Below are 13,296 nucleotides of genomic sequence, written 5' to 3' on the forward strand. Positions count from 1 at the left end.
GTATCATACTTAATTGGCAATGTATTGTTCACACTGGATTTTGTAGTTCTGGGGAACAGGACACAAGTCCCAAATTCTGAATATCTTTTGTATAAGATGATACATTATCTTTTGATTCTTGAGGAGGTAAAAACAACGGCCTTTCAATGTAACCAACATGACTTTGTTGATTCTCTGCTACATGTAAAATTCTATGCCATGTGCATGGCAGGAAGATGATTAATTCAGCAAAGATACCTGTGAGCACCAACTGTAAAACACAGGGAGTACAGTCAAGTAAGACATAGTGTCCAATCCAGAGGATCTTCAGTCTAATGGGGGAAATGGACCAGTAAATTAACTTCAACATGGTGTGAAGAGTGCTGTATTAGAGGTGAGTGCTGAATGTTTTGACAATGTGGAGGAGGTTCAACCACATTAGAGTAGTGAGCAGGGATGGCTTCTGGGACAAGATGATACTTAATCTGAGTTTGGAAGGACAAGATGGAGTTAGCGAGTCACAGACAGGGCATCACAGATATACACTGAGAATCTGAGAAATGACAAGTGGCACAGTCTGGTTGAGTGGTGGGACACGAGGCTGTACAGGCAGGCAGGAACAGAATCATAAAGGGCTTCGCATACTGAGGCAAAGAGGTTCAGCTTTCTCTTGAAAGCCACAGAAGGATTTTGTAGTTTACAAAGATAACTCGGCAGGCTGAATCATGCCCTGCTTCCTGACAAAATTCACATCCTAATCCCTGGAATCTGTGAATGTGTTACTTTACATGGAAAAAGGGGACTTTGCAGATGTGATTAAGTTAAGGATCTTGAGATGGGGAGATTACCCTATATTATCTTGGTGGGTGTGATCACAAGAGTCCTGATGAGAGAGGTGGTGGAGTTAGAGTCAGAGAGAAGATGTGAGGGGGAAGCAGAGGTCAGAGGAGAGAGAATCTATGCTGTTGGCTTCGAAGATGGAAAAAGGGGCCACAAGCCTAGGGATGCAGGTGGTCTGGAGAAGTTGTGAAAGGTAAGGAAAGGAATTCTCTGCTACAGCCTCCAAAAGGAACATAATTTGCAAAACACATTTAAGACGTCTGACCTCCAGAACTCTACAGTAATACATCTGTGTTGCTGTAAGCCACTAAATGTATAGCAATTTGTTACAGCAGCAATGGGAAATTAATACAGACTCCCTCGGCAGCTATGCAGACAATGAAGGAGGTTGGTCAAGAAGCCATGGAAACTAGTTCATATGCTGTGGGGGGCAGTGTAGCACAGAGGCTAGGTGCCTGAGCTTTGGCAAGATGGCCCTTACTTCTCAGTTTTTTAATTTAGTGCAAATTTACTTAAATTTTTTTTTAAAGTTTATTTATTTATTTTTGAGAGAAAGAAAGTGGGCTGGGGAGAGGCAGAGAGACAGAGGGAGAGAGAGAGAATCCCAAGCAGGCTCCACACTGTCAGCACGAAGCCCGATGTGGGGCTCAAACTCATGAACTGCAAGATCACGAGATCATGACCTGAGCAGAAGCCAAGAGTTGGACGCCCAGCCGACTGAGCCACTCAGGAGCCCCAAATTTATTTTTAAAACTTCAGTTCTCATTTGTATAAGTAGGATAATTGTTTGATAACAGTAATTTAAAAAATGATAAAAGTAATTAAGAAGAGAAGGAAGAATAAGGAGAGAGCAGTAAAGTCTCCAAAGAAGGTAGAAACGTATTCTCTTCTAAGCACAGATGGAGAAACTAATTCTGGCATAGGCCAGAAGGCACTGTTTTGGCTGAGAAGGGAAGAAAGAAGAAAACAATGGGTACAGATGGGTGCTCAACAACTGTGGGTTGAATGAGTGAATAGACAAGGAGATAATGGTGTGAGTTAGATGCACTGGTGAGTTAGATGCAGTTGAAGAAGAGGTGTATGGAGGATAGAAGAGTGAGTGAGCCCAGATCCCCTGCATCTTGAAGAGTGAATGGCACTTAAAAAGGAGTCAACAAATATTTGTTTGAATTTGTTGAAAGAACAATAGGAGATTGTCATCAGAATGTGGGGTAACCCCAGGAGAATCTGATTGGAGTCACTATCGTCAGAAATTACAGATGTATATAGAACAACCCTCTGAGAGCAATAGCTCTTGGCTTCATGCTGAAGGCAGGATGCTGGAGCTTTGATGCAATGGCAAAAAGACTTCTCTCAATGTTACACTAACAGGCTATTAATCCCACAAGCTGGCATCTCATTTCTAATAAAAGGTACATCATGCCTACTGTAGGAAGTTTCCTTGGAGTTGAAAGAATATTGGCAAATCTCTTGTATTTTAAAAATAATGAGGGGGCGCCTTGGTGGTTCAGTTGATTAAGTGTCCAACTCTTGATTTTGGCTTAGGTCATGATCTCTCGGTTCATGGGATCAAGTCCTATGTCAGACTCTGTGCTGATAGCTCAGAATTTGCTTGGGATTCTCCCTCCCCCTCTTTCTGCCCCTCCCCTGCTCACAATCTCTCTCTCTCTCTCAAAATAAATAAGCATTAAAAAAAATAAATGTAATTAGAAAAATAAGATAGTAGATTCCTGGAATTTCTGATTTGAGAGGAAGGGCCAGTGTTGCTGATTAAAAATTTGGTCAAAACTCTCTAGGTTTTGAAAAGTGTATAATGACATGTATCTACCATTATGGTATCATACAGAATAATTTCACCACCCTAAACATCCTCTGTGCTCTATTTATCCCTCCCTCCTCCAACCTCTGGCAATCATGGATCTTTTTACTGTCTCCATACTTTTGTCTTTTCTGGAATGTCATATGGTTGGACTCATGTGGCCTTTTCAGATTGGCTTCTTTTACTTAGTAATATGCATTTAAGATTCTTCCATGTCTTTTTGTGGCTTGATAGTTCTTTTTTTTTTTTTTTTTAAGTGCAGAGTAGTACTCCATTGTCTGGATGGACCACAGTTTGTCCAAGGCTAGGGTTTTGAATCACTCACATGGATATTGGAGTCATAGTAGATGGATATTATGAGTGAAGTTGAAAGGACATCTATTGTCACTTGGCAAATGACCAGATGGAGGATAGTGACCAAGATGAAAAGAAGAGAGTGACAGAGCTGATGGGTATAGACTCAAAATTGATTTCCTTTTCCTTAAATGAAGGTGAAGTCTTATGATTTGGAGGAGGCAGGGGGATGGGAAAAAATGCTGATTCTCCCCCCACCAACTCCTATGGTACATGCAGAGAGGAAGATGAAAAATGAGAGACAAAGTCCTTGGTGAAGGGTTGGGTAGCAGTTAAAAGGAGGAGGAAGAGAGTACTCAGTAAAGGGGTTGAGGATGAAGCCCAGTGGGGAGGTATGGCATAGAGAACAGTGCTACGAGGGTAAGTCTGTTGAAGTGAGATGCCTGGAGGGGTGTAAATCTGACTGGTTTTGAGTGAACTCTTGTGTAATAATGTTTCTGTGCTTATCCAGAGACTTTATTTGAAAAAAAAATTTTTTTAATGTTTATTTATGTTTGAGAGACAGAGCACAAGCCAGGGAGGGGCAGAGAGAGAGAGAGGAAAACAGAATCCGAAGCAGGCTCTAGGCCCTGAGCTGTCAGTACAGAGCCCAACATGGGGCTCAAACTCACAGACCGTGAGATCATGACCTGAGCTGAAGTCGGATGCTTAACCGACTAAGCCACCTAGGTACCCCAAACCCAGACACTTTAAATGATGCCAATTCTAGACCCCACCTACTGTTTGTGGGGCCATCAGCAATGGTTTTTACCTAGGGTTCCAAATTGAATTTTGGTGATGAGCGTTTTTTGTTTGTTTTTGTGCCTTATATCTAAATTTAACTTCAAGAATGGGGGGCATGTTTAAACCTGGGTTAGGATGAATGGTCTTGAAGTAGTGGTTCCCCAATTGGTTATACATTATGATCATCTAGGAGGATTTAAGAAAAAAACCTATTCTCCACCCCACCCCAACTGAATCTCCACCCAACCCCAACTGAATCCGCCTATGGAGGTAGGATTTGAGCATCAGTTTTATTTTGTTTTTATTTTATTTTATTTTATTTTATTTTATTTTATTTTATTTTATTTTATTTTATTTTTATATTTTAGAGTTCTGGAGGTTAGACATCTGAAATGTGTCTGCAAGACTATGTTCCTTTTGGAGGCTGTAGCAGAGAATTCCTTTCCTTACCTTTCTGCACTATAAGTGCAGACCCCGATGTGGTGCTTGAACTCACGAACCATGAGATCATGACCCAAGCCAAAGTCAGATGCTTAACCAATCGAGCCACTCAGGCACCCCTTGGACATGAGTTTTTTTAAGGATAAGGTGATACAAAAGTGCAGCTAAGTTTGAGAACCACTGCCTTCAGACAACTTATAATTTATAAAACCGAAAACAGTAAGATAAAGGCATAAGAGAAGGACAAAATGCTATGTAAATTCATGGAAAAGAGAGATCAGATCCACTGGAAAAACTTAGAAAGACTTTATGAAAATCATGACATCTGAGATGAAGGATTTAAAAAAAAAAGATTCAGGTATTGAAAAACAATCTCTGATAAAACTATCAGGTTGAATATGACTATGGAATTTAGAAAATACTAGATCGATTATAGCTACCGGTTCCCCTGCAACATAAGGTAATTGTAGGAGCAAAGGGAAAGAAAAATCTGGGAATAGACTTAGTTCTAGACAGTGGGGGAGCTATTGAAAGTTTTGATACGACCGAGAGACCCGTTTAGAGATCTGGATAGAAACGACATGTCTAGAAACAATGTGCAAAATGAAATGAAGAGAACAGTCTGAAAGTGAGGGATCAGTTACAAGGTTTTTACAATATTTAGTTTTAAGATAGAGAGGGAATGGAAAGCAGGGGAGGAAAGGGAGCAACGTGACAGATCCAAAATCTGAATGACTAGGCAACTTGGATGTGGGGAATAATAGAGGCCAAAGGTGACCAGAGGATTTTTACTACAAGAGTGCTGTCATTAACAAAAACAGAGAAGGCAGGACTTGGACTGGTTTGATGGGAAGATAACTTTTATTTTTATGTCCAGGTAGAAAATGCTTGGAAGACTTGGAGCAGTTTAACAAACAAGTGTAAACAAAGGCTAGGAGATCAAAAGAAGGCTTGGAACTGGAGACACATTTGAAATCTGTTTGGCGTTAGTAATGGAAGGTATGGGAGCAGGAGGATTTATTAATTCTGTTTTGCTGGTGAGTAGGAGGTACTCGATGGACACATTAAAAAAATTTTTTTTTATTGTTTATTTATTTTTGAGAGAGAAAGAGAGAGAGAGAGGGAATGAGTGGGAGAGGGGCAAAGGAAGAGGGAGACACAGAATCCGAAGCAGGCTCCGGGCTCTAAGCTGTCAGCTCGATGAGATCATGACCTGAGCTGAAGTCAGATGCTTAACCAACTGAGCCACCCAGATGCCCCTTGATGGACACATTTTATTGCTGATGTTGAAAAAGAAAGCAGAATTGTCTAGACAACCAACATTTAGAAGGAAGAAGAGTTGATGGAGGAACCAGAGAATGACTGGGAAGAGGAAAAAACCCAGGATTCTGCAGGGTCTTGGTGCCCTAAGGCAGAAAAGTCAAGCAGGACAAGGTGGTACACTGTGGGCTAAACTAATCTTTAGTGTTGGCTAGTGGGTAATCCTTAACATGTAAGCTCCATGACAGTAGATGTTTTTGTTTGCTAGAAGATTGCCTGTCACATTGTGCTCAATAATTAAGTATTCAACAAATTAATTCTTGAGATTTCAGACATTTTCAGAAGACTTCTGGAGGTAGAAGCCAAATCTAAAGGAACAAATAGAATTGCCACTTTCCCGGAAGAAACCCCATTCTTGTCCATTTTCCATAGGTAGTCAGGGTGACCTTTTAAGTGTGTGTGTGTGTGTGTGTGTGTGTGTGTGTGTGTACGTGTGTGTATAAGTAGGCTCTATGCTCAACATGGGGTTTGAACTCACAATTCTGAGATCAAGAGTTGCATGCTCTATGGACTGAGCCAGTTAGACACCCCCAAAGTGACCTTTTAAAAAATAAATCATGGCATGCCACTTTCCTGCTTAAAGACGGCTTCTTGCTGAATTTAGGATTAGCCCAAACCAAACCAACCCAAACCAATACAAACCACACTGCCTGAACTGGCCATCCCGGTGCAGCCTGGCTTATATTTTCAACTGAACCATAGGCCACTATCCCTCTCATATACTACCCTCCAGTCACCAACTTGAACCTGAAGTTCTTACCTGTCCCTTTAATGCCTTGACCATGCCCATCTTGTCCCTGTATTAGGGCACTTGCATGTAGTTCCCTTTGGCTAGTATATGCTGGCCCAGCTTTTTTTTTTTTGTCCCAGCTTTTTACTTGTTAACTTGCTTCTCATTCTTTAGGTCTGTTCACATGTTACCACTTCTCCCAGAGATCATTCCTGAGTACTTGGTTTAAAGTAGTCCTTGCCTCAAGCCCCACTCCCCTCACACGACCTTGTTTTCTTTCTTTCCTAAGACTTCTTAGTCTGGAACATCTTGTTTATTTATGTGTTTACTGACAGTCTCTTCCCATTAGAAAATGAGGGAGAAAATGCAAACGGCAGAGGGAACAACCGATGAATAAAAGCTCAGGAGAAGCAAAAGGAGATGGGATCAAGAGTTCCAAGGGAGGAATGAAGAACTCTTGCTTCCTCTAAAACAAGAGCAAGGAAAGTAGACAAGAGCAGACACATTAGGGAATCTGAGGTGTAATGCATTAGGCAACCTGATGAGTTCTTTTCCCATCAGCCTTTAATTACATGGTTAAACTGGTTGTAGGAATAGCAGCAAATTACTTGATTTTACCTTGTCAGCTGGTTCTGTAAAATATGCTGTGAATATGGGGGTGGAGAGCATCCTTTTCTAGATTCTTTTTTTCTTAGGTCTACTGAGCTTAGCAAGAGACTCACTGGCCCATGTCTTATATGTAAAAAGGTCTTCACAGACATTGTTGCTTTTATCGTACTGTGTGCATAATTCTAAAGGAGGTACATGCTGCCTGAAGCACCAGGAAGCAACATTTGGGTGGACGCCCGAGATGCCCCCAGTGGGGCTTCAGCATTCTTTCTGAGAGACAATGGACTGAGATTTATAATGCAGGTGCTTTTTTGGTTTGTTTTCTGGGGGCTTAGAAATGATAAAGCATTACATTCACACAAACTTGCTGTGAAAGATTACAGTAATGTTATTATAACCTCATTTTCTGTTGAAAGGGGGAAATGAGATTTGCTCCAGACTATACAAGAAGTCAGTAATAAAAAATTACAGTCCCTCGGGTGCCTGGATGGCTCAGTCAGTTGAGTGTCAGATTCTTGATTTCGGTTTGGTGGTCCGTGAGTTTGAGCCCCACATCAGGCTCTGCACTGACTGGTGCTTGGAGCCTGCTTTGAATTCTCAGTCTCTCTTTCTGTCTGCCCCTCCCCCGCTCGTTCTCTCTCTCTCTCTCTCTCCCTCTCTCTCTCTCAAAAATAAATAAACGTTAAAAAAAATTACAGTCAGTGGCTAATCCAGGCTTTCTGACTTGTGCACGCGTTACATCCTTCACACACTCCAAGGCTTACGATGACAACTACCAGCAACACTATTGGCATTTTCAAGTCTTTGCCTTCACTCCCATCCTAGTGTAGACAACCACACTATGCGTGCATTGCATGTCATGGTGTATGAAAGGCAGATGGGGAAAATATTAAATATGAGTATTAATAACTACCACTTCTCAGTGTTTGGGATTAAAGGTTTCCTTTGCACTGCTGGGAGATGCTGGGGAGGCTGTGGGAAGGGGAGAGGTTGGCAGTGGGTGGGAAGCTGCAGAGAAGCCTAGGGTCTGTCTAGAACACATAGGCCCTTATGGACTTTCCCCCTTTTAATAAGTCCCTTCCCTATTTTATTTTATTTTATTTTATTTTATTTTATTTTATTTTATTTTATTAAAATATGTATATTTTTAAGTAATCGTTACACCCAACATGGGGCTGGAACTCACAACCCTGAGATCAATAGTTGCATATTCCACTGACTGAGCCAGACAAGCCCCCTCCTACCCTATTTTGATAGACTCCTGGGGCACCTGGGTGGTTCATTCAGTTAAGTGACAAACTCTTGATTTTGGCTCAGGTCAGGATCTCACAGTTCATGAGATCAGACCCCATGTCGGGCTCTGTGCTGGCCGAGCCTGCTTGGAATTCTTCCTCTCCCTCTCTCTCTGCCCTTCCCCGGCTTCTCTCTCTCAAAATAAAGAAAGAAAAAAAGAAAAGAAAAAAAAAACTTTCAAAAGACTCCTGTGATAACTTCTCCCATCTCCAACCAACTCAGGCTAGAGGGAAAATCAAATAAGCCTCAAGCCAGCTTTGATTACAGCCTGTTAAATGCAAGTATGCATCAGTCACTCTGTAGTCACACAAATATGCACAAGTTAAGATTCAGAACATGTGTACTTAAATTTATGCATCTAATATTTACATATTCCATAATATTAAACCTACATCGTACGCATGGTTATGCTTGTCATCGATGCATATCCGTATCTTTCTAGACTCACGCGTTTCTATCACTGTGCTACTGTTTACATATGATAGTGCCCCAGAGTTGAAGATCCTGGGTTTGAATCCTGTTTCTGTCATGATTATATGGCTTGTATGAAGGGGAACCTTCTGACGAGAAGGTTTTTCACTGACAACGTTAGGTGTTCTAAACTGGGGGCAGTATTGTTTACTGACACTTCAAACATGCTTTCACATTAGTCCATTTCCAGGCCCACCCAATGACTTCACATACGTTGTAAACACGTCTTTGGTCTGCACTGAAAAGAGAAGCCTTCTCTCAAAGTCTAAGTGAAGGGGAAAGGACGGGAAACAAGTTCGTCCTACAAGACTTTACTTTGAGCCCAGCACTGTGTAAAGTTCCTGAGTGCAGAGAAATCAAAAAGTGAGTGCGGTATAACAAACATTCTCTTGGGCCACAAGCCTAGCAATCAGAGCACAGTACAATCAGTAACTTACGATTTGTAATGAGTCAGGCTGTACTAGGCCCACAGGAAACTTTCATAAAAGATAAACATCACTTGGGGCGCCTGGGAGGCTCAGTCGGTTAAGCGTCCAAGGTGCCGGTGACAGAAGCAACCTAACACTCCGCACACTGCGGTCCCCGCCGCCCGGACGCCCCCGCCGCCTGTGGCCTGCTGAGCGCCCCGCGCAGGCGCACGCCGCCCCGCTCTAGGGGACGGGCCCCAGCTGCCATCTTGCCGCGCGCGGGAGCCACCGCCGCTCACCAGTCCGTAGACCGGAGTCGAGGTTGTCCATTCCAGATCGCGTTCCCTTTCCATTGCCAGCCCTGCCCAACGGCCTGCCCGGCCTGCCCAGCCCCTACTCCAGGCCATGAAGTGACCCATCGCCCGCTGCCCGACTCCTAGCATTGGTCCGCCCCGGTGCCCACCCCTGCGGAACGGAGCGCCCGGGCACCCGGTCTCCCCGCCGGCCGCGATGCCGAACGTGCAGCTGCCGCCCAAGGAGAGCAACCTTTTCAAGCGCATCTTGGTGAGTGGCCGAGGCCGCGCTTCCGACCCGGCCAGGCGCGGCGATCGGTCCGGAGGCGGCGTCGCCACCGCGAGCTGGGCTCGGCCCCGGTTCCGTTCTTTGTTTACCTCCGAACCGTCTCGACCCGACTCCCCGCCTCGGCCGGCCTCCCCCTGCCCCCGCGCGCTTCGTCTCGCTGCGTCTCTCGCTGCACCCCCGCCGCGCTCCGCAGTACCTTTGGGCCGGGACGCGTCGGCCGGGAGTGGCCCCCTTGGCCTCTGCGGCGCTCTGCGGCCAAACTCAAGACCTCAGCCCTACCGGTCCTCCCGTTTGTTTCTTTTCCCCTTGGCCAGGTGTGTTCGTTCACTGATTCGTGCTTAACCTATTGCACAGTGCACGCTGATACCTGCTAAAGAGGGGGCGATCCTCTGGTGCAGTGGGGCTCCGACTTATACCGGTTACGGGAAAATTAAATCCTAGGAGGCCAAGCCTCCCTTGTAGAAAGAGTTTTTGTTTTTGATGTGCCGTACTTACCCCCTTTGGAAGAGACCAAGTGACTTGAACTGCATTTCAAAGTCAAAAGTCGAACACAGCTCTTTGGTCTCTTTTAACTTATTCAGGCCCTGCATTGGCTAAGTCGCGCCGACTGGCCGATTTCACACTTGAGGGGAGCCTTTACTTTGTTTCCAAGCAGAAACCTGAATAGGACCCGGAAAGAGATGACTGCTGCCCAGACGGGAGAGCTTTCCGTGGGTTCTGTGCCAGTGTCCTTGGTGCCTTCAATTGTTTCCCAGGGCCATTCTTCCAGGGAGGAGAGGCAACATGCCTTTTTGCCTTTCTCATTGTGCGCTGGAGACTGTAGATTTTAAACTGATATTGTAAATAGTGTCTTTTCTAGTGTATCATTTCATCTGAAAATGAGCGTTTAGATTTTAAGAGTGAATTTATTACTTAGAGCTTGTGTTACTTACATGACTTACGTGGTAAGTTGTTGCTTACCTTTACTACAAATAAAATCCTACCTTTAGAATAGTTTTAAGCATTATCAAGGTAGGTTAGAAGGTAAGAACTCATATTAACTGTTCTGTTTCAAGCCAATAGAAACTTCATGCTTCTTCAAAATGTTAAAAAGATACATAATAGATGGGATTAATATTTTAAGTCTTAATTTTACGTGGTACTTAGTGTTGAGCAAACAATGAGAGACAAGTGTAAAAACAAAAAATTCTAATTGAAGTATTTTGGCAGATTGCTTCCTTGGGCCTTGTATATATTTTTTGTTAGTTTAGTTTTCATTTATTTCCATACCCTTATCACAGGATGGATTTGGAGAAGTGAACTTTTTGACCCATTCAGGTTCATCTATAAGTTGTTAATTGGATTTAAGGACATTTGGCATTGTACCTAAAAGATGACAACACTTATTTTCACTCTATATGGATATTTTCTAGTTCCAATCGTGTTATCAATAGATTATAAAAAAACAATTATATGATTTATTATACTCTAGTTACAAAAAAGTTATAGCTGCTGAATTAACTTTATTCCTAAGTAAATTGGGAAATGCTAAACATGTTCTTATCTGGGTCTGTAATATTTACTATAAGGTTACATGAATTTAGGAAGGTGCAGCAAAAGTGAATGATTTTATCATTTCACAGTTGCAATAAATGTGGGTATCATTTTGCTACACCAACTCCATGAACAGTCACAAAATTATTTTTCAAGTTTGGTTGGTGGACCAAAGTGCTTTGCCAGTAAATTTTTAAAAATTAATTATGAATGTACTTGAACACATCTGTACAAATTTACCAGCTAGCTGATTACATGTTCTGCATGGCTTGTACATGCCTGTCTTATTCCCCAAACTGGCTATTGGCGTTATGTTTTGTTGAATTTTGGAGCTACTCCATGCATTCTTTTACGAATGAAACAAACCCAGGAATGGTAAGTGACTAAATGTCTAAGGTTCTCTGTCTGGTTAGTAGCAAAGTTGAAACCAGAATCTATCTTTTGTACTGAGTATATATTCCTTACCAAACTTAATGCTTTTCTTTAACCTGTGTATTTAGATACTAGAGACAGACTACCTGGTTTTTTGTTTGTTTTTTTAGAGCTTATTTAGAGAGAGAGAGAGAGAGAACCAGAGGGGGAGAGGTGGGGCGGGCGGGCAGAGGAGCTGAAGCAGGATCTGTGCTCCCAAGCAGAGAACCTGATGTGGAGCTCTAACTTATGAACCGGGAGATCATGACCTGAAGTAGTAAGTCATCCAAAGTTCGATGCTTAACCGACTGAGCCACCCAGGTGCCCCCAGACTACCTGGTTTGAATTATGGCTCCGACACTTACTAGCTCTGTAAATTCAGTAACCATGTGCCTCACTCTCGCCATCTGAAATGGAGAGATAACCTCATAGGTGTCCCTGGGATTTAAATAAGGATTAAGTGAATGGTACCAGACACTAGTAAATGCTTCCAATAAGTATTAACTATTATTATTGTTGTTATTGGTAATACAAGTATTAGTATTTCCAGATCACTTGTTAAGTCAGAAAAAACCTGTAATATTTCTTTTTTTCCTGTTCCCTAGTGGTTCCTTCTGCTTGTGTTTTTCTTGTCATTTGTCAGATGAACTCCTAAAGTCAAACTCAGATTATTTTTATTTTATTTTAAATATTTTTGGAATAGGGGATATATTCAGATGGTTCAAAAGTCAGATTTGTCTCCCATCTTTGTCTTCCAACTAAGTTTCCTTCCCTAGAGATGATCAAGAAGCCTCAATTTATTATTATTTTTTAAATTTTATTTATTTATTTTGGGAGAGAGAGTTGGGGGGGGCAGGGAGAGAGAGAGAGAGAGAGAGAGAGAGAGGGAGAGAAAGAGAGAGAATCCTAAGCAGTGCAGAACCTGACACAGGGCTCGAATTCACAAACTGCAAGATCATGACCTGAGCTGAAATCAAGAGTTGCAGGGCTTAAACTCACCAACTGTGAGATCTTGACCTGAGTTGAAGTCAAGAGTCAATACTTAATTGACTGAGCCACTCAGGTGCCCCAAGAAGTCTCAATTTAAACATTTTCTGTGAACACTTTTCTAATTCTCTCCACATCCCACCCCTGCTGCATAGATTAACCACTTCCTCCTTCCTTCCTGGTACTGTTTTGCTTTGAACCTTATAGACTATATGTATGTATTTTATTTTATTTTAAATTTTTAAAACAATGTTTATTTATTTTTGAGAGAGAGAAAGAGAAAGAGAGAGAGAGAGAATGAGTTGGGGAGGGGCAGGGAGGGAGGGGGACAGGGGATCAGAAGCCAGCTCCTTGCTGACAGCAGAGAGCCCTATGTAGGGCTTGAACTCAAGAACCGTGAGATCATGACCTGAGCCAAAGTTGAACACTTAATTGACTGACCCACCCAAATGCCTCTTATTTATATTTTTTAGTATACTGTATTTATTGAGCAGTTCTAATTTGTGTAGACTCTGAGGATGCAGCGTTTAAAATAGATAAGATCTCTGTTCTCATGGAGGTTATACAGTATGGTGAAGAAGACAGACACTAAATAAGTAATCAAATAACAATTTCAGGGAATGATAGTGCGGTGTAGAAAATGGAGTAACATGATAGAGAGTGTATGTTTTGGGTGGGGGGGGTGGGAGACTGGCAGTGTTAGAGTGGTCAGGCAGGTGACATGTGAGATTCCACTAGTAAGGAAGCTCTGGGGAAGAACATTTCACGTGTAGAAGGAACACGTGCAGAGGCCCTTA

The 13,296-nt window shown here is 42.6% G+C and overlaps 2 protein-coding genes across 13 annotated transcripts in view; one reads left to right on the plus strand and one right to left on the minus strand.

The window, feature by feature from the left end:
• The window catches only part of MTRF1 (mitochondrial translation release factor 1), a 68,307-nt gene extending 58,485 nt beyond the window's left edge, over positions 1-9,822 (minus strand). For 2 of the 6 annotated variants that reach the window (XM_078433144.1, XM_078433146.1), the window contains exon 1: positions 9,533-9,669. The gene's annotated coding sequence lies outside the window, so the exon portion shown is untranslated. Of the gene's footprint in view, positions 1-9,016; positions 9,132-9,532; positions 9,670-9,764 lie in introns of those variants that run through there. The other 4 variants (XM_078433143.1, XM_078433139.1, XM_078433172.1 and 1 more) reach the window with 4 other exon arrangements.
• The window catches only part of NAA16 (N-alpha-acetyltransferase 16, NatA auxiliary subunit), a 65,325-nt gene continuing 61,266 nt past the window's right edge, over positions 9,238-13,296 (plus strand). For 3 of the 7 annotated variants that reach the window (XM_060637066.3, XM_060637070.3, XM_060637068.2), the window contains exon 1: positions 9,244-9,550. In XM_060637066.3, coding sequence (XP_060493049.2) covers positions 9,497-9,550 — 54 coding nt within the window. In that variant the 5' untranslated portion in view covers positions 9,244-9,496. Of the gene's footprint in view, positions 9,551-13,296 lie in introns of all 7 variants that reach the window. The other 4 variants (XM_060637080.3, XM_060637067.3, XM_060637069.3 and 1 more) reach the window with 4 other exon arrangements.

Source organism: Panthera onca, chromosome A1 (assembly GCF_046562875.1).
Source record: "Panthera onca isolate mPanOnc1 chromosome A1, mPanOnc1 haplotype 2, whole genome shotgun sequence".
NCBI classification, from domain to species: Eukaryota; Metazoa; Chordata; class Mammalia; order Carnivora; family Felidae; genus Panthera; species Panthera onca.